General features: G+C 42.8%; 1 protein-coding gene across 1 annotated transcript in view; it reads right to left on the bottom strand.

The window, feature by feature from the left end:
- The window catches only part of PLAGL1 (PLAG1 like zinc finger 1), a gene marked incomplete at its 3' end in the record, with an annotated part of 44,762 nt that extends 23,558 nt beyond the window's left edge, over positions 1-21,204 (bottom strand). Inside the window, exons 1-2 of the mRNA XM_084283932.1 lie at positions 21,141-21,204; positions 2,119-2,161 (exon numbers count right to left, since the gene is read on the bottom strand). Coding sequence (XP_084140058.1) covers positions 2,119-2,137 — 19 coding nt within the window. The 5' untranslated portion in view covers positions 2,138-2,161; positions 21,141-21,204. The remainder of the gene's footprint in view (positions 1-2,118; positions 2,162-21,140) is intronic.
- Positions 21,205-21,690: the final 486 nt, after the last annotated feature.

Raw genomic sequence — 21,690 nt, 5'->3', positions numbered from 1 at the left:
GGTGACAGACTGTGGTTAAGCTTAGGGACCAATTGTTAAGGCTACATGCCTACTGCTACCAGCAGAGACTGCTTCCTGGTGCCGAGACCACCTGGCACATGGTCCACATGTCTAAACACCTCCCTCTGCCTTCTCTTTCTGCCACAAACAGGTTGGTTACATCCAAATTCCTTACGTGGAGCAGAGCCTGGCAGACATTATCCCCAAAATACACCTTGGTGTTGCATCTTACCATAATTACTAAGCTCATGACCTGACTCTGTGCTATCTATGCAAAAAAAAGCAGGCATAAAAATCTAGAGTCAATTCACATCTGTACATATGTCCTATGTTTCTCTTTAGCATTCTTCTCTGTATTGACATTTTTCCAAGGCACTACCTGGCTGCCACAAACCCCACATGTGTATGTTTTTCCACCAGCTGGAACTTGGAAAGTCCCCTGAGCACTGCTATTCACACACCTTTGAGTGACACAAGTGTCTGTCCTAATAGCATGACCGAGTGTCAACTGGCCCTCGCTCCTACGGAAAGCAAGGGACTTAGATTAGAACAACCCAGGGCCTGGTCAAGCCACATCGTGAATATTTCCAGCATGGGAAATTCAACTATTTCCCTGGGCAGTCTATTCTAATGTTTAATTGACCCCATGGCTAAGAATTTTTTTCTTATATCCAGAGGCAATATATATATTCCCTGAAGCAACTCGTGGCTGCTGCCTCTTGTACCACCATGGTGCATTCTCGTGGAGAGAGTGCTTCCACCTTCTTCTCCATAACCGATGTTTTTATACTGTGGACAAGATCAGCTCCCCCAGGCTTTCACTTCTCCAGTGATCTCAAACCACTGATCATTAAGGAAAGCAGGAGAGTGGTGCTGACACTGAGCTGAAGAGGAAAAAAAAGAAATTGCTAGAGCATAAGTTAGCTGAAATGGATGAACTAGCTTATACGACCAAGCAGAGTTGAAGAGTCTTAAGCAAATCTGACCAGGACTACTGCACAAGTCCCCCTACCCTACCCTACCCTACCCTACCCTACCCTACCCTACCCTACCCTACCCTACCCTACCCTACCCTACCCTACCCTACCCTCTCTCCTGTCTTTAACATTACACTCCTGCTGTTTGCCTGTTGTATATAATACAGTCAGGCATATTACTTTCCTTATCCATCTTTTTTAGAGCTCTCTATATCTAACAGAACCTAAGTACAATCCAGAATTGCCAGCTGGCAAACAAAGGTTGAAAAATTCACTTTCTCAAATAACTTGATCTTGAACTATATATATTGCCTCCGCAAACAGGTGCTATCTGCCAGTCAGCTGCTGATGCTTTTATATTTATTAATTGATTACAATTGATTGAAGTTATTGACCAAAAAAGATATAATTTTCCTTGTTCCTTCTTAGGAAGGATTGAAGACTGATAAAATGGTTTCCCAAAATCCCCCTTCTCTTATACTGTACAGCACGCAGTTGGGCAACACTTGGAGGCAATGTTTAAAAAATGGCAGCTGAGCACTGGAGAGACTCCAAAAGAACGTACTTAGATAGAGCAATAAGCATAGAAAACACGTTTAATGCTGCAGATAAGCTGTAGTGAGAGTGCAAGTATCAAGGAGACCCGAGAAATAGCTTTTTTGCAGTAGTTATGATGCCTGCATATTATTTACTGTTGAAGAAGAAAAATGGGTAACAGTGATGTGAGTGAGATTTGGATGTGACATGGAAAATGATGCCCTGGAAACACAAGAGTTAAATTCACAAAGCGATTAAAACTTCCCAAGCATATCACTTGGTAGTAATCCCAGATGGCATTTGTGCCAATGATAGATAAAACATTTAAAATAGAATTGTGATTTTTAAAGCCTCAATGAATCAGTCTGTTCTTATACAGGGGACAGATTTTTACAATTTTACTCACATTAAGTCATGCCTTACTCCAAGAATAATCCCATTGATTATGATGGCAATACTGTTCCACAGATGTCTCAGAACAAACGCATATGTAAAAGCAGACTTCATACTTAAGATAAAAGACATCAACCATGAGCACATCTGGGAATTTGATATAAACATATGGTACAAAAAAATTACTGCAGGATGAGAGAAATGTACTTACATAGCAGGTCTGTGGACATGTTTACAGATCAGGCAAAGGAAACCTATGTAAAATAAATGAAAAAGAAAGATCAGTTTTATGAACTAGTGCCATTCATATTCAAATCTCATGCTAGTTATCATATCCATAGTTTTTTGGTTCTTTAGGAAATGTGGAGAACATATCCAGGGAAATCTAGCAAGGAATAATTAAAATTAGAGGAGGAAAAGGGTAAATCCATCTATTAACTCGAGAACAAATGAGTCCATTTCACAATGTGAATTGACGACATTAAAGTAATGCAAAGTAATTAAGTCAGCACAATTCACTACATCCCACTTCCTCATTGATATTTATTATAAAAACAGAATTTTCAGTTGCTGCATATTTTACCCCACTGCATGCCATCTTATGTTTAAGCCTGCTATTTCTGGTATTCATCTTAAGAGTCCTCACAGCAGCAAAGTCAAAGAGAGCATTAACTACACATAGGATAAGGCATTTTGTTTGCACTCTTGAAAGACTTCTGTAGACTTCCAGCTTCCCGCTGAACTCTGTTCATTGGGTTCCCTTCTCATTCGTCCACTGTTTTTTTTTGCCTGAAATTTTACTATAGGCAGAGTTTACCGTAAGAGCAGAGTGCTTTTCTGTAGCTGTCTGCAGTCTCAAACACTGTGGGATCTCAATGCATGGATGAGACCGCTTGGAGCAACAGAAATAATAAAGCAAGTAATAGTAAGTAATAATAATAGTACTTTCACAAGTAACAGTAAAAATTTCATCAGCATATACCTTTTTGCCTTGCCCTGCACAAGTGTTGAAAATTTCAGGCAGGGACTTAAGGTGTGTGCACATGATTTAGGGTGAAAACTTGGCCCTTGTGAAGACAAGGGTATTTTGTTGCTGACTGGAATTGGCCAAAACTACCACGATTTTTAGTCAGATACTTCCAAATGAATCGATACTAGTTGGGAGAACTGAGGGAAGAGGCGCCTGGAAGAAGTCAATAGAGATGGCAGGAAAAACAGACAGCAAGGAAGAATGAGGAAGTGAGGAGGAAATGGACGCCAGGGGAGTACAGAAGTGGTGAGATAGGAAGAAGACAGAGCATGATGATGAAGTAGAGAGGAGTCAGAGGTCTGCTGATGAGAATACGCCAAGAAAGAAGCTGTGATCCAGCTATCTGCTGGATGATGACATTATCAAATTAGCAACAGGTGAACATACATATTCTCATCTGTGAGTGTTCACTGACCCAACCCCAAACCATGACACACAAAGCTAGTAAATCAGACTTGCTGTTTTACCACGTCTCTCACCACAACATAACCCACCATGGATTTAAATTGTCAATCGTAGCATAAAGGGTGATACGTAAAGAAAATACATTTTATAGATGCTCTACACTAGAATTTGGAAGAGTTCTGACTTTGAAATATGAACAGCTGCCTAGTCTTCGCTTCCCACATGCTTAAACATGTCTTTCAAGCCTATGCTGCCTTCACCAAATAGATGACAAGTACATATTTTGCATTTTAAAGGGGTGGGTGTGAAGGGTAGTTGATGGGTATATTGCAGTCTTTATTCTTGAAAATTCAGATTTTTCAACACAAAACCAAAAAGATTCCTCCCACCTTTGGGCAGCATACATTCCCTAACATCAAGGGGATAAAACTGATGGGGAGCAGATCATCAGAGACCTTCAGCAGGGAAGACACTACAAGGAAAGATGCTTCAGTTGCTCACACACAAGCATCCAGTGCCCTTTGAGATGTGCTAGGATACCTGAAGCATCCACACGAGGCTGATAGATATCATACTGGTTATGCAGGAAAATGAGTCCCTTCTGGGCCAGGAGCTCGAAGCCAGGCAGGATTGCCCAGGGCAGCTCAGACAGCACTCACTGGACGCTTATGTTTAAGCAAATGAATCAAGTCCTACAGTATTGCTGTTTCTCATTTTACATGATGCCAGGTTGAGAACAGCCAGGCTGCTAGTGCACCATTTCTGAAATCAAGCAGACTGAGGACAGGGCATGAAACAGAAGTGCCTGCACATCAACTTCTCTTCTGTAACCTCTGTCTTCTGCCAAAACAGCTGTCTCCAGTGAATACAGAGCTTGGTACAGACTTGCTTTCGTCTCAGACTAGGACTGTGTGCAGACATGAGAGAGAAGCAGTAAAGGGGCCTAGATGCTCAAAGGACGTGAACAAGTCCTCCTTCCCAGATGAAAACAGTAATGCTGTGAGCAGGGTTTCTATTCCCGATTTCCACCAACCAGAAAATACTTTAATTCTGAAAAACAAAACAAAACAAAACAAAACTACTCTGCAGTTGGACTCCACTCTGAGTGAGGCCCTTGTCTGTGGTATTAATTTCCATTAATTTAGGTCTTGCAGAAGGAACAGTGGCCTTTAATGGCACCCATATGTGACCATACACATGCCAACCTTTGTCACCCCCAAACACAGCAGACTACGTTATCACTATCAAAGCAGTGCCATCAACTAATAAAGATTTCAGTCCCCCACTGAATTATGAGGCAAAATGATTTAATTTTGCTGGCATTCCTTTTGCAGGGCAATTGCCTGGCAAACCATCACAAAACAAGAAGCTATCCCCTTCCATACAGTGTAAGTCAGCAGTTTACCTTCATCCTCCCACATCTGGTCTGCCAACAGTCTCTTGCCAGGAAAAAGTCCAGCCTCGATCCATCCTCTCCCTGTCCCTCACATGCTTGCCACCCAGCCATACTCTAGTGACTTTGTCACTCTAGTGACACTTATAGGATGTGGCCAAAGGTACAAGACTGCTGCGGAAGATTCAACCCAGGCAATGAGGGCACTATGAAGAAGATAACCATAAATCACCAAAGTGTGTTTCTACATAGGCTCCAAAAGCCTGAGCAACTTCCTCTATTCTCCTGTGTACGGTGCTCTGGTGAGCAAGCATTAACAGCAGCAACCCCACAGTGCCCAAGTCCCGTACTTGGGGAGGGCATAGAGAGTGCAAACCAAGAGCAAACACCTCCTGAGGGCATCCCAGTCCCAGCAACCCAAGCCACTTGCAGGGCAGTAGAGCAGTGGGTGCACCTGCTCCTCTTCCAGCAGCCGGTCATGTTATCTCTGCTGGTGTGAAGATAAGCACAGCAAGGTGTATTTGCAGAGGCAAGGGAGTGTAACCAGAACTAAAAGCTCCTTCATAAGCTGTGCCAGCCCTTCCCTGCAGTTACTCTCAACACAGACCCAGAAGCTCCTGTCCCAGCCACAGAGAACAGCCACCAAAATCCTGCTCCTGCTTCAAGGCCAGTCCTCTGGTGCATGAGGGCACCTCTTGCCCGCTGTATTGCCCCTTGTCCCAGGGGGCTGCAGCACATGCAGAATGGCACATGCACAACCACGGCAGCCACTTCTGCTGTGCCAGCTAGGCACAGTGCCTGGTGGTTTCTGGCCACGTTGGCTACTCGTCAATCTAAACTTGGGTGGTTGGCCTCTGGCCACCTTGGCCTCAGTTTGACATTCCTGTTGGCCAGTCTTCTGTGGTTTTACTCCTTGTACACCATATTGGCCTGTACATGAGTGCTGCACGTATATCAGCCAAACTTGCTATGATGCCCACACAACCAGAAGTTGACTGTGGTTGCCCTTAAATACTGTCTTTTTTCATCAGTGGATGCGCAGAAGAGGAGGAGGAACAGAGAGGGGAATGTTTCCCAAACCTGGAAACTGCAGCCACGAGAATTAATTTGAGGCAAAACATTCTGAGGTTCTTGAGGGCTTTCATGTATCAGGAAATCGGCTTATGAATTTAAGATGAGTAGGACTTGATGGTATGATAGATGGTTAGCAATGTTTACAGAGAGCGAAGCACAGACTACAGGCATATTGGATGAGGAAAAGTTCAATGCCTTGTGGTGGTAAACATGGGTTATGCACTGGTAAGAGGAATGGAAGGTGCATTTGGTTCTGCCTACTGAGGAGAAGGACATGTTGTATATTGGTACATTGGTATATGAGCCAGGCAGGATTTCAGGTTTTGTTTTTCTTAGGTTTTCTACTATTGCCAAAAATTTACAGAATATGCATAGCGTATTTTGCAAGTCACTGCAGTGGGTACTCTGCAAGCATGTGTGATTTGGGGTGGGTGTACACTGTGGCAGTTTCCCCACTGGGAAGGAGCACCCGTTCCCCTGTTTGTTCTGGTACAGAGGATGCAGGAGAAATTAAATCAGCCAGCCAGTTCCCAGGTATGGTCCATGAGGCCCTGAGTGGGGATCAGGGCCCCTGCTGCACCAGAAGGAAGGTGAGATCCACAAGAAAATGGACAGCAAGGGAAACCAGCCCCCACAGGACCTCTGGCACTGTTCACAGATAAGACATGTGAGGGCTGCCTATAGTGGCCTTGAAAACTGTTGCAGGAAGCACGGCCGAAAGCACGACAGACACCAGTAGAGTCAGATCATGCTCCATTTTATTGCCCGAATAGCCTAACTTTTACAGTGAACTTAACAGGGGCAGACAGTGTTTCACACAAGATTTTTGGTCAAAAGCACTCAGACAAATAACTACAAGAAAACAACCCCACCTGCAAGAAAACAACCCCCTTGTGATTAGCAGTCATATAGACCTTGTCCTTGAAGCCAGCTACTGGTAACAATATTTTTCTGAATTCCTCAATTGGGCAGTGTGGGAACAGTCACGGGAACTTCTCATAGTTGCCCTGGTAGCTTGGTTTGCTCAGCTACAGCAAGTCATGGGATTTTTGCTGTTTCAGAAAATCCCTCAACAGAAAACTACCTTGCATACCAGTGGTTGAGCATTGACAGCTCAGCTCAGCAAAAGGGGGAACAGAAGTTCCCCTTTCTAGTCCTTCTGTGCCTGGAAAATACGATGGTGGCACCTGGTTAAGGTTTCTGAATGCAATTCTCAATGAAAGCCTTTGCTAGAGATGACAAACTCCACTGCAAGGCAGGCCAGGAAACTGCTCTGACTGAGAGGAGCCTTTGCAACATCTGCAGCATAAGCCTAGAGCTCAATGTTCGAGACAGCTGTCCTGCATGCAATGCCACAGCACTGTCACATGGGCTCATGTGTTAGGGCTCTACCTAGGACCTGACTCTCTCAGAAAATGTACACCTGCCTTCCCTGGCATCATGGTCCAGAAAGTCGGAGGAAAAGCAGGCACAGACATGGACAGAGCTAAGTATCAGCAACAGGAAAAGCTTTCATCTTAACATGCTTATGCTGTGGGTGCTACTCGTATGTCTGCACCGTGATGCCATCTGCAGATGGCAGGAGAACATGCTGTCTGCAGAAGAAACTCATGTCTTGAGGAGACAAAGACCCGTATGATACTTTCTGAATTATGAATCCACTGTGCTCAGAAGTCTGGCTGGTCTGAACTAGTCAGCACCTACTACAGAATATACCCCCCCTCCCATCTCCCACCCCCTGAGCCCTCAAAGGTTAGTACAGAGCTCCTTACATTGCTCTCGGCACAATAGTTTGCCTCAAAAACCAATGCTAATTACCAGTGCAGGCACTGCCTAATGATTTGACGTTACATGGCTCAAAAATGCACCTCAGTGCTGTGCTGCATGTCAGAGAGATGCATTAGTTCATCAGTCCCTGGAAGACTTTTCCTGATGCTGTGAAGCCATCTCTCTACCCTTTTCATAGAGATGTGAAGGGGATACTGCTATATTTCAGATACTCCGAAAATTGTGCTGTACAACCTGTTTATAGATTCACAACAGCCCCACGTAAAAATAGATGGCTTGTAACTGTCCAAGTACCGTTCATGACATTTTAACTGAGCGGAGGTAAAATGCAAGTAAAAGCATTTTCTTTCAAGCCATTTAAGCTAAGTAACGCGGTTGCAGATGTCTTTAAAATACACGAGCAAAGACGTGACAGGAAAACCACACTTAACCTACTTACACCAAGATTAAATCAGGAAGGACTCTTTCTTCCCCCTGACAGAAACTGTTTGCCAGGGCTTCACTGTCAGCATACCTTATGCCTCGAGTTGTATCCATTAGAAGAAAGCACACCTTTTGGTGACAAGGCATCTACTGCACCGCATTAGAATCCCATTAGTGCTGCCCACTTGTTCTTTTTTGGCTGTCGCTAGCTCTCGTGCTGGGCATTTCTGCTGACATAGTTATTCTCTTGAATTCATGAACAGGAAGGAAAATCTCAGTGATACAGAAATGATTTAAGTATTAACAGGGGAGGAAACAATACGAAGGACCAAAATCTCCATTCAGAGAAACCTACACAGACTTTCTGAAGTTAGTATTAGTCCCACATGTGCACCCAAAATCAGGATTTGGCACATGATGATTACAACTCACCAAACACATCCCACAGTAAAATTTTGTGTCTTTTCATATCTACCACATATGGAGTCCCTTTCATAAACTTATGTAATTTTTTCACATCATGGAATTATTTTTATAATTAGAAAACAGTACAACTCTTCTACCATTATAATATTTTTCTTTATTATATGGGATTCTGCATCTTTTCCTGATTAAGAAAATAACTTGGATATAGCAACATATCAACACTTGTGTCCCATCTCTAGAAATCTGGCTCATGGACATTGCAGAAGTTCTTCATATGGAAGTTTTATGTGTGAATGTAAAAAATAAAGTCAGGAGTTACATATGGAACATTTCTCTTTTACAAAGGACTAAGCAGAGGTAAAAGAATAAGGAGCAAAATCTTAAGGGAGATGGTGAAGAATAAGTAATGCACTCAAGGATACAGTTTCTCTAATGCGTTTACTGAGAATACTTTGTATAGCTTCTTAATATCCTTTTAAAGCATGTGTGCACACACACAGGTACAAATATATAAACTAGGCCTGCTGCTGGAGGATACTTTATAGCATCTCTAAGGATTAAATGCCTCCCTATGTAAGCTATCCAGTGCAATGTCCATTTCCAGTGACTTCAAGAGATCAGGCAAAGAGACATCTAATTGACTTCAACAATTTTTGGATCAGTTGGTTCTTATTTCGAACAACTTACATTAAGTGTTAAACTTGGACAGAATACCTAAAAAAAGTCCTGTCTTTCCATTCCTTGCACCAACCAATCAATACTCTAACCTGCTTATGATCATCTCAACATGTAGCACTATCAAATATGGTCCATATGTAAACCTAACCTATTCAAGTCTACCTTAACTTTAAAAAAAATATATCTCACAATATTGATTTAAAGCAAATCATTTTATATTCTGTGTCTTAACCCTAGAAACACAAAGACCAAAAATTCCCACGTCTTGTTCCTTAGGAAGTTTTCTCTGTTCTGAAGTACACCAGTGTCTCTCATTATCATTTTCCTAACATCGTACCACTTGATGTTGGTCTACTCTGGTCAGCAAAAGACCTATGGCAGACAGTGCAACAAGTATAGGTCTTTACCTATCTCCAGTGCAAAGAAACGCTATGAAATAGTATTTTTTAAAAAAGATAGTAAAAAAGGTAGCCCAAATCCTAGGGAATGACACAAAATAGTATCTCATACCAGTCTTCCATTCTGAGGGCTGCTGTGTTGTTTGGCTTTGCAAAGCACTCAGCACTTTGACTGTGAACCAGCAAAGCATTTCTGCATTTCCCATGTCTTACCACCACCGGCTTACAGGGAACTATTTGTACATGTGAAGACAAACCTACACTTCTGTGTTTTGCTGGGTCAAGTTCTAGGCACCAATCATCTTTCTGGATGCTTGTTTTGTTCTGAGAATCAGTTAAAAAAAGAGCTAAAAAAAAATAATCTTAAAAGTGTGAGTTTTAAAAAGCCTCAAGACCCAGGAACATTCCTAAAATAATTTGCATTCCACAGCAGAGGGCAGAAACATTTCCATTTCAATGAGTCTGTGGAGAGGATTCTGGTCTACTAGCTGAAACTCAGGACTGAGCTGGCACAAAACAAACACAAAACCCACTTGTATGAAGTCATGTGAAAAAGCACTTTTCCTGTGAGACGTTCTTTCTCAACACACTGGCTAAGCTATTCTCATCATTTTAGACTCAAATTCCAATCTTCCCTTTAGGAACAGGCACCCGCTTTTGGCCAGGGAAGCCACTGACAGTTGGGCAGATTGATAGAGAGATTTTCCCTTCCTTGTCTGCATTCTCTTTATGCAGCCTGCCACAAAAAGTCAACAAGCCTCCTGGAGCTTAAAAAAGGTTTTACGAAAGTCTTGGCTTTAACACTATCTCCTTTCATAAGCTCACTACAAGTAAAACATATTAGAAGCTGCCAGCTTTCCAAAAATGATGAATGAAACCTACAGCAGGCCAACGAGTCAGCGGGCCCACACGTTTCCACTTACAGCCATAATCACACCTGTGACCAGAAAGGAGGTAAATGGATTTGGTAAGTACTTCAGCAACAGAAGTAAATTTCAGGAAAGCTTTAAAATAGATTTATCATCTGCAAGCCAATATTTTACCTTACACATCTTGCTTAGATTATGGTAATTTAAAATCTCCCAGCTTCAGATATTCATAAACTTTGCACATACCTACATCATCCAGATGTGTCCTATACCACTGTATTTCAATGTAGTATCGCTACTAAATTATGTAAATACTCATATACAAATTATTTGGTCAAATATCACTTTCAGAATCTTGCTCTTACTCTTAAAACAGCTTTAATTTTCAATCCTGTGAAACTCATTTCAATCAGAAATTACTAAAACTAAGGAACTTTTTATTTGAAAAAGGACTTCAGGTACAGAATATTGGTATTTATACAGGTATTTTAGATGCAGCATGCGGTCTTAATAGCAAGTCTTACAGGTCTGGAGGTTTTGTCTCTAGCTGCTTTGTAAAAGCTGGACATCCCTATATGTAACTTATGTATCGAACCACAATTAATGCTGTTCCCAAATATTCCCCACTGTTTCTTAACAGCATCTCGTCTACTACAAATGCTATATTCCCTGTTTTCAATCTAGGGACTCAAACTTAAAATAAATAAATAAAAATTGCTTGGAAGCTCTCTGTCATATCCTCACACTATTTGTTGCAACCTGCAAAACCTAAGATTTTAGCAGCAGCTGCTGGATTTGCCAGCGGCAACCTCTGCAGCAAAAAAACCTTCCTTCCTTTCACTCCAATCTGCAGGCGTGGAATGGCAAGAGTGAGATACTTCATGTAAAATGCCATCTATTGCATCCTACGATACAGATGCAAAGTGCAATTATTAAACCTAGTTTACAAAGCTGGAGTACAATAAATCATCAGGGCTTAATACTCAAGGAGTGATTTCTTTCTTTTATTTTTTCCTCATAAAGAGTATGTTCATTTTAGGGGTTCTATTTTCATAGTATGCTTGCAATGCCTGCACTGCACAACCCTAAATGCTAAAAAAAAACAAATCCTCCAAATATTGCATATGTACTTCACTAATGAAAGCTGCACAGGTTCCCAAATGTTCTTTATCTGTTTCTTTCATTTTTCATTTCATTCAGAAACCAGACAATGATCCTGAAAATCAGCAAGTTGCAGCTCACAGATTACTGCTAAATAAATGTAGATATGGGCACAAAATCACTACAATGAATCACCATTCCTATCTAGCATAATAACCTCTATCAGAGGTATAGGAAAGAGAAAAAGCTGGTCCCCACTGTCAGCTACTGATCTGTTGAGCCTCTTGTTTTCCCAGACTGACAGCTTGTAGCACAGAGTTATAATTAGACCTCTTCCTTTCAGAGGTCTGGATTGGAAGCCTTCTTAGTAACTGTATGGTACACAAACCCCCTTGGGTCCTGTGCCACTCTTTACACATTACTCAAATAAGAAGCCAAAAAAAGAAAAGTGGCATTAAATGCTTGTTTAAAAATTTAGCCTTGTAATTTCATCCTGCAATGTAGTCCTCATGTCTTCTCTGGCAAAACTGAAACTTAAATGAAAGGAGGCTGGCTCTTGCCTAAGCAAGCTTCTTTTTTCAGTGCTGGAGTATGCAAGAGGAATTAGGAAATCAGAATAACAAGGCCAACGCTGAATAGTCTTGTAGAGGCTGGTAAAGGATGAGTTCTCAGCCACTGGCTCCACAGAATGAAGAAAACACTTAAAAATAAGTGACCATTAACTCCTATATCAATACTAAATTAGTTACATGAAATTTGGTGCACTGTGGAGGAATGCTAAGTACAGGAATACATCATTTCTTTGGTTAAAAGTTGCCCTGATGCAGAAAAGCTTGTAATGATAATCTAGAAAAAATAAATCCTGTGATCTCCAGCCTTTCATTGAAAGTTCACCAAGAGGTCATTTGTCCTTATTTCTTCACTCAGTTGCATGACCTCTTCAACTTTGACATCTGAAACATTCATTCAGCATGGTTCAGTGAGTTAATGAAAACCCAAATCCACTCAGACATTTGACATCTGCACCCCAAGTTACCAAAAGGTCATTTTAGCAATTTATAAAATCTCTATGAACATATTCTGTGAGGTGTTCATATCGGATGAAAGGTCTGCAGGTGGAAGAACTTATGGCTATCTAAGAGTGTCCACAATCCAATACTTAGATGGTTTTAAGTGTACTATTCTTGTTGTACCAGTCTTCAACTCCACTAAAATGTTTTAAAAAACAAACAAGCAAACAAAACCAAAAACAAACAAACAAACAAAAAACCCTACACCACAGGATTTCTGGTATTTGTTCACTGACGATAAGCAAACCAGATTCTCATGTGGAGAATCTTTATGATGTCAGTGCTCTGCAGGCACAAGCTGAAGGCAGAGTTCACATTTTTCACAAAGATAATGCTGGATGTTGCCCTGCAAACTCCACAGATTCAAGTTTTGAAGATCACCCTTGTTGAATTAAAAGATTGAAAAATGACTATTTGTTACAATTTAAGAGTCTGAAACCAAAATATGTTATTAGACTTGTAACAGCAAGAGTAGCACCCAAATAGGTCCACAACATCTTTTGCTAACAGACTGGAATTTAGAAAAAGTCATGGTTATAACTTTAAAAATTAAATTAGTTGATTAATAAAATAATCAGTGCAAATTACAGATAATAAAGAAAATTTAGAAACTTATATAGCCCAAAGAATTAATGAATTTCATAAGAAAAAAAAATACCCTCCTAATATTTTTACAGATTAAAAAAATAAATTAAAAAAATACATGCTGCATTGTCTTCAAATATCTTGTGAACTGTTCAACTGATGTGCGTACAAAATATTTAAAATGACTTAATTTTTATACTGTTTTAAATTAGCTTAGGGAGTCCATAGTCATTTTTGTAATGTCTTATTCTAAAATTCCTTACAATTTTAATCTATTTTAAATGGTAATAAAAGATGTTATGGAAAACTTAGTAAAAGTTTGACAGATTTCTTTTAATAAAAACTAAGACCCCAAACCCCTTCTTAACTAAGTCACTTTGATGACTTCTTACATACTTGCATGCACTCTGTAACTCAGGATTTCATCTTTGTCAGGGGTCCAGAACCTAAAATTTGTTTTTCACAGAGGCCTGTAAATAGTTGCCCGTATTGGTGCTGAGGCATGTAAAGACTACACTGTTCTGAGATTCAGGCTTTAGTGCTGACAAATCACCAAAGCTTTAAGCTCAACTTTAGGAGAAAAATCAGTTACAGTCTTCTAATTTCTCATAGAATAAGATAAAGGGGGAGAAATCATTTTACTCTCCTATTTATCCTTCTTTTCTTCTTTGTCCATGTTTGACCAGGGCAGCCTCTCTTCATTTTAGTCAATAAATGCATTAAAACTAGACAACATTTTTCTTAATCAAAAAGCTCCGCGTATCTTAGCAGATGCAGTGAAAATTCTGTAGAGCAAGCTCATGAATTAAAAAGGGAGATGATTCTCTCTATCACTCATGCTCAGAATATTTTAGAGAAGAACAGCATGGAAATGCACACAGGTCAAGTAAAGATGATTTCCAAGCGTGAAAATTATTCTCGTCACTGGCAGCTGTTGTGCGAGAAGTAATAAGGCCCAGAAGCCTTGCTGGGCATGAACAGTGATAAGAATATCATTAAGATCCATCTGCAACCTCCAAAATACTGAAAATTCCTCTGCAAGCTTTTGTTCTGAGCATAAGTTAAAATCCAACGCAACAAGTCTCCAAAACAGGACATTGTGAATGAAATTATAGCAGTAAAAAACTTTTCACCATCATCCCTCCTCCTACCCCTGTTGAGCTGACAGAAGGGAAAGCAGAGAGTACTTTTTAGAGGCACCAACTTTCAAGATTTTCAGATTTTAGAGTAAACTTGTGCTAGCTCTGCCTGCTTATTTACTTGTTTTGTGAGGAAAGCAGCGTTAGGTTTGTAAAAACAAATGAGTCATGTACCAGTCAGAATATTTCCAGTAAAGCTTATTTTTGGCTGAACGTGCTCAGATACTGAAACTAAAACATTTTACAGAAACATATTGGTTTCACTGACTGTGATGAAGCAGTGCTATTGGCTGTGTGATGTTTTGCTGAAATTCTTAGTTTCACCCTCCTTCACTGGGGATACAACCACCCCCACCAAGTATGGAAATCCTCACCTGGCACTGTTTTTCTTAATGTCATCAGCACCTACCCTGAGGGCTGTGAGAGAACAGCGATCCCTTTTCAGTGCTTGGCACCATCAGAACAAGGAAGGACCATTTTGGCTGCCAGGTCTACAAGAAGCAAGTGATGCATTCACCCTGGATACATCGTGTACTAGTTGTGAAACTTCTCCTCCACGGAAAGGGTTCTGAAAGAACGAGGAGGAGGAGGAGTGCTTTTATTCTACTCCATTTGGATTCATTCTGGCCAGAAACCCAACGCTTTTCTTGGATGAGCACTGAGCACACAAAAAGGTAGTGTTTCAAAAGGCAAATCACCTGCCTCGCTTTCATTGTGAGACGTATTGAGTCACCTATTTAATTAGTATCAGTGATCAACGATATACCTAAGAGGAGCTGAAGCAGAAAAGAGTTATGATGGATCTTAGCTCCTTGACTTGACTGCTTTAAAACATTAGTAGTATTGGGAAGGGTTTAATGCATTCTATTTACTCAACGATGCAGGTGAGCCATGACTCCCACTAACAAGGAAGAAAAAAATCAAAGGCCAGAAAGCATCCTGGGCTGCATGTGTAGAGCTTGTCACTTTCTAGAACATTAAAAAAGGCTGCCAGAGACCTCTCTGGACAGAAAGCTGAGCTGGTTGCTCAGACTAACTGAAAACTGAATTCAAGTGTAACTTCTTACATTGAAAAAAAGCAGATCTGTTTTTGTTCTGCTCTTCCATCTAAGAGTTTCTCTTTTGATTCTTCAGTCCAACTTCAGTTATGTTTTTAGTAACTGCTTCCTTTCAGCTAATACTTCCTTATATTTCATTAACTTTCCTTTGCTTCATGCCTACTGTCGCTTTCCAAACCTTTGTTTGTCATCACACTTTCCCCTCCTTTCACATCCACCTTGACTTTCTGCCCCCAGATTCAGCACACCACAAACAGAGATGGCTCTGGAGGTGATTCTACCTGGCACAGAAGGAACAGCCACCTCTACGGGGACAAGGCAAAATTTGAACTAGCTCAAGAATGTTTTTAACGTGGACTTCACTGGTGCCTCAGTTGTTTATTATTGCAGGGTAATATAGCACTTAGATACTCGATGTCTTTGGGTGTCAATCCCTCAAGGTACCGGCAAAACAGAATTGTAATGCTTCATAAATCTCTTGCTTATTGCTCAGCCTTGCTGCACTTTCTTCATTTTAATCTTTAAAAGAGCTGTATTGGTTCTAATGTTACCTACTTGTGTAAGATAGGATAGGATAGGACAGGACAGGACAGGACAGACAAATGCTGTTCATCTAAGGCTGCAGTGAAATAACATTCCAGCTAGACTATATGAAGAAAATAGCCATGACAGTTGATGACCAAAAAAGCACGTGGGACTTATGCTGCTGCAGTTGTCTCTGAAATACATCAATGATACTCTTGCAGAAGTTACCCTTGCTTATACCTCAACAGTCCCTCAGCACCGTTCATAGTAACAGGGACTTGGAATCAAGAGACTGAGCAGAGGAACAAGGCTATGTCACAACACTCGGAGGAAATGCTGTCTGTGTACTGCCTTTGTCTGGTCTAGGCATCAAGTGGACTACAGGGATATTTCCTTGCCTATGTGCAACATAATGGAATTGCTCTATGTGCAACACAGGGGTCTGGACCAGCTTAGCCACCAGCTAAGCTACCTTACTCATGTGCACAAGTTTCCCAACAGGAGCCCAGTGCCCCACCTAAGGCAAAAAGAATACCACCAAGCCAGACAAGACGGATGTATTGCAAGAGAAGGACATTCTCCCATCATATCTCAACATACAAAAGAGACAAATTCCCTGTTCCTCCCCAGGATATACACATAAAACAGGCAATGAAGAAACATCTTGCTAGGGCAGACCCATTCCTAGCTCCCTCAAATTACAGGAGGAGGAGAAAATGACCGGGATGGGGAATTCACCCACATTACATGGAGGATGGAGTCCCAGCGGTTGGGCTGAGATGAATGTCAGCACTTACTCTCTGACCCTGTAGGTCTGTAGGTCAGGCAGAGCTGGGAGGTCATCTTCTCCAGCACTTAATCATTGGAGAGTCAGGACCAGGTGCTGTTCCTAGCAGCAGACCACAGTGATATGCCTGAGATGCTCCCTACACTTTCTTTTATACTCTAATAGCAGCACCAAAGTTGAGATGAGCAAGATGAAATGCACACAGATCCCACGCTTCACAGCTACTCATCAAGGCTCTTGACACAGACAAGAACTAGAGTTTTCATTTATATTTGCTTAATATCTTCAAAGATTTGTTATCAACTCAAATCCCCAGACCTTTTTTCTATAGTTGAAATTGAGCCTCTCCGTAGCAAAAAAAAAAAAAGATGAAAACCAAAAAATAAGTCAGATGTTGAATTACCAACTCAGCATGACTGAGCTGGGTTGTTTAAAATAATTTAAACACTTTTACAACTCACCACAAGGACTAGAAATGCATGTTCTGTAGTTCTACATTTTATTCCCCTTGCAGTTTTTAACAGGTTTAGGCAAGGTAACACACAGTGTCAGCGAGTCCAGGGATGTCCCTTGAAAATCTCATATTATGAGTGGGAGAAAACACTGGGTGGTAATCAGTGTGATCAAGTTCCCCTTCCAAATCATTACAATTGTAAATCAGTGCCTTATAAAGCAATCTGTATCATAATTGTATCATAATTCCATTTTGGAATTACAAATAGTTAATGTCATTTGGGAAGTACAGATTTCCCTGTCGCAAGTTGTTTGTGAAACAGCTTCTCCTTAAAACAGTGTTCTAGGCGCAGGAGAAAGATAAAAGCAGATCTTCCCTGTCCTCCAAGACAGAATTAGTTTACCAAGCCATCCTTGATCCTGATTTAGCACTGCAACTCATGCCATTTTACAAGGGGTGCTCAATCTGTATAGTACAGACAGAAAAATCAAGAGAAAGGAGCAAATATCAGGCACACACAGATAAGGACAAGTGGAAAGGTCTGTCTGTTTTACATCTTCATGTAGAGACATCTGTGACCCGAAACATGCTTTCAGAGTGAAATCCAAATAGCTCACATTGAGAAGAACGCATTTAAGAAAGAGAAACGTCAGCAGCAAAACAGAGCTAAAAGCAAAATATTTGATTATTCTCAGGACGTTTGCAGAGTTAAATTTTGCGATCAACTTTCAGGATTTTCCCCATGCAGAATTCAAGGAGACTGACCTTCTGTCTGTCCTAAGCCTTGTCATTTCCTGCTAGTTCTCATAAAATAGCAGTATCCTTGGCAGTGTTCTGAAGAGATTTCCTACCTGTTTCCACACACACACATGGAAAAAGAACAAACAGTTTCTTCTGGGTTAAGTGACAATTAAATGGTGTGGTCAGTTGTATGGAGGCATGTGCTTAAGTAGGTGTGTGACCGCTGTTCCCTTGGCATTTGGAGCAGTCTCATTTGATTCATGCTTATCTTAGAAAGCAGGAACATCTTAAAATAAAAACTCGGTGGAGCCAGTAGGGAACTAGCTGGCAATGCATGCTTTAAATACGCTCCGGTTCTGCAAACATCTTGTGAGCAGGGTTACTCTTAGTGAAGAGGACTATTTATGTCCATAAAGTTAGGTGTAACGTCAAGTGCTCAAGCAAATGAAACATACAAAACACCAGCACAGGCAGCCTCAAGTGCAGCGCGTGTATTCACTTGTGGGAGGGGTGGAGGTTGATGGGCTTGGTTTTTAATAATCAGCCAAGAAATTAAGTGCTTGAGGGAAAGAGCAGAAGGGGCAGAGGCCCAGGTCCCAGCCCCTGAAACACACTGCAGAATAAGCGTGTCGTGACAGTCAGGGGGGAATTATCTCGTGCTGCTTCCTTGCTGCTCCATCCTGACAAAAGGGCAGGCAGGGAAAGAAGAAACGTGTGTGCTTACAGATCCTCACAACAAGGAGATCCTCACTGCAGAGCGGATTATTGAACTGAGAGGAAACAGAAGTTGCTGCCTTTAGTTAGGGAGCATCAATCTGTGACCTGCTGGTTTACGTTACTGCAAAATGAATGCTAAACAAGTGTCTGTGTTAAAAAACAGAAAGTCTACCTAGAAGCAATGCACTCAAAGCAATTTAACTCTTCATATTTTAAAAACAGAGCAATTTTAATTTATCTTGAAGAAGCCAATCTAAGGCTTCAACCTGGTTAAACTTGGAGGTGTAAGCATATTATTTAATAGCCCCTTCTTCCTTCAAGAAATAATTATCTTGTTATGCTTATGTGCTTTCCTGCACAGAACTCTCCAAACCTCCCACTGCTGTTCTCACTGTGACGTGTAGGGCCACAGAAACCAGTAGTTCTTCTGATCTTGTTTCTTGTTTTTATTCCCATTCAACCCATATTCTACCTCTTACGTAAATAATCAGTATTTACCATAAATTCTGAATGACCAGGTCCTGTTCAAATGTCAGAGATGCACCCTGACACTGAGCAAAAATTGAGAACCCTGTGGCAATTGGCCTATTACGCAGTTACACTGCTCCAGGATCTATACCAGCTCCCATTAGGTTTGCAAACGAGATTTTGACTGCTTTGACTTACAATGCAGGACAAGTAAGTGCACACTAATGGCGGAAAATATACCAAATGCATAGCTGCACCACGGCAGCAAACGCACGCAATATCAAATAATAATCACACAATTTGTCACTGACCCTGTCACTGTATCCGTACTTCTGTCCGGAGGAATTGCTCATGTTGCATGCAGAGCCACCTGCCTGGCACAGCCCCGTTTTGGGTTTTACAGTGCTACAGCTGGGCATGCACAAGGGTGGAGCGGTGCTTGATGCACAGCTTTTCCAAAGCCCTCGCTGGGATGGGAAGGACCAGTGAATGGGAATTCCCAAGGACAACACTTGTATTTCTCTCCAGTGAAGGGTCAGGGCACAACAAAGGTGCTGCACACGTGGGTCAGTACAACGCAGTGGGCACTGCAAGAAAATGAGATACTGGTGTCTTGCAGGAGAAGTATGCCATGCCCAACGTGAGGGAGGAGAAGAGGTGCGTGCCCTCTCCTAGTGCTGCAGTCAACCTGCCCCCTGGACAGCGGTCAGCCCCCCAGAGAAATCACCTGAGGGTCAGGGCAGGTGTTGAGGGAAGAGGAAGCAAGACCTCTTCTTTGAAACCCTACTGGCCTCTGATCCAAAACCTTTAGGGAGTATCACGATACCACTTCGTGCTACCAATGTCACACAGTGCCACTTCTCCCAAGGGCTCCAGCACACAGAAATTAAGAGAAGTTGCCAAATCCTTGCAGCACCACTTGTTGCTTTGCGTCGCCGCACGTGATTAGGCATCTGAGACTGGAAACACATCTTCTGCCAGCCACTGGTAGAACAGAGATTCAGGTCCCACAGGCTGATGGCAGTTCTGTGACTGCAGCGCTGGGAGACTTGAGTGCTCTACAGATTTGGAGCTTCTTCCTTCCTCATTCTGCCAGAGCTGGATTTGCTAATCTTTTGGCAGTAACACCATGCACATCCTCTCCTGGCACTTTTCGGAAAGAGGATGTAGGTGGTATTTGTATTTATTACTGAAGACACTGGTCATCAAGGTGATACATATAGACATGTATATATACAATATATACACGTGTATCAGGTACCCAAAGCATAACTTGGATTTTGTCCTTCATACATCTAAAGATATCAGCTGCAGGTGGAAGATCATATTTAAGGTCACGTTTTATAGACAGATACAACTTTGTGCTCTCATCAAATAATTAAAATGTCTGCTACAAAGGTGGTTAGCCTCTTGCAAGGAGATCCATGCACGTTATGCTCAGGTCAAACACGGGAACCAGCCCCTGGGGAAGCGTTTTGGCTGTCCTGCACTCACCTGTCCACCACAAACCCAAACTGTCATTTGGTTGCGCGACGCAGACTTGTCACAGAGCAACGAGAACAAAACAAAACTGAAAGTTAAAAATTAACAAACTTAGACCCTTCAAAAAAAAACAAAAAACACAAAACAACAAAAAAAAACAACCAAACGACTCGTCCGGTGCGGCAAATCCCTCCTCCCCCCTGCGGAAAGCAGTCGGGTCTCCCCCGGGGGCCGGCGGCAGCGAGGGATGGGGACCGAGGCGAGCCGGCAGCAGCTCGGGGGGCAGGGGCTGAGCCCGCGGCTGCCCCTGGTACCGACCCCAGCCCACGGGCAGCTCCGTGCCGCAGGGCAGCCCGCACCGGGGGAGGCACCGAGAGCTGCCCCCACCCGCTACACCCGGCGTGGGGCAGAGGCAGCCGAAGGGGAGAAGAGTTTTAAAAAAAACAAAAAAAAACAGCAAAAAGCACAAAACCACGCAACCCGACGGCGGGCTCCCGTGGCGTTATGGCCTCCCCGCGGCCGTGCAGGTGCCCGGGGCCGGTGCTCGCCCCCGGCCCTCCGCCCCTCCCGGCCCCTCCCGGCCCCTCCTGGCCCGGCCCGGCCCGGCCCGGCCGCCCCTCACCTCATGGCCCGGCTCTGCGGGCGCCGCCCGCTGCCCCAGCACCGGGCCGGGGAGCGCAGCGGCGGCTCCGGCTCCGGCTCCGGCTCCGGCTCCAGCGGAGGCTCCGGGGCTCGTCCCGGCCCCCGGGAGACGCCTGGCGGCGGGGCGGCGGCGGAGGGGCCGGGACGGGGGGGAGCGGAGGGGGCCGGGCGGGACAAGGCGCCTGCCCCCTTCTCCTCCCCCCTCGTCTCTCCCCTCCTCCCGGGGGGGGGGGGGGGTTGCTGGGCCCTGCTCAGTTTGGAAAGTTTTGGGATTTATTTATTTATTTATTTATTTATTTATTAAGTAGAAATATCGCAGGTTTACGGCCGCGGGGATTGTAGTGAGCAGTGAGCTGTCGGGCCATATCTACCTTCTGCCTTGTACCAGTGGAGCTACCCCGGCAGTGAGAAACTGCACTGGATCACAGGATCTCAAGGCACTAAGCACCGTCACAGAGGTGTAAAGGTGTCTCCTGCAGGGCAGGACAGGAATCACAGCCAGTGCTGTCCGTTGCTGCATGCTGCTCTTA

This window comes from Netta rufina (assembly GCF_964035555.1).
Source record: "Netta rufina genome assembly, chromosome: 3".
Classification (NCBI taxonomy): Eukaryota; Metazoa; Chordata; class Aves; order Anseriformes; family Anatidae; genus Netta; species Netta rufina.
Note: the sequence above shows the minus strand (reverse complement) of the source record. Positions and strands in the feature narration are given on the sequence as shown.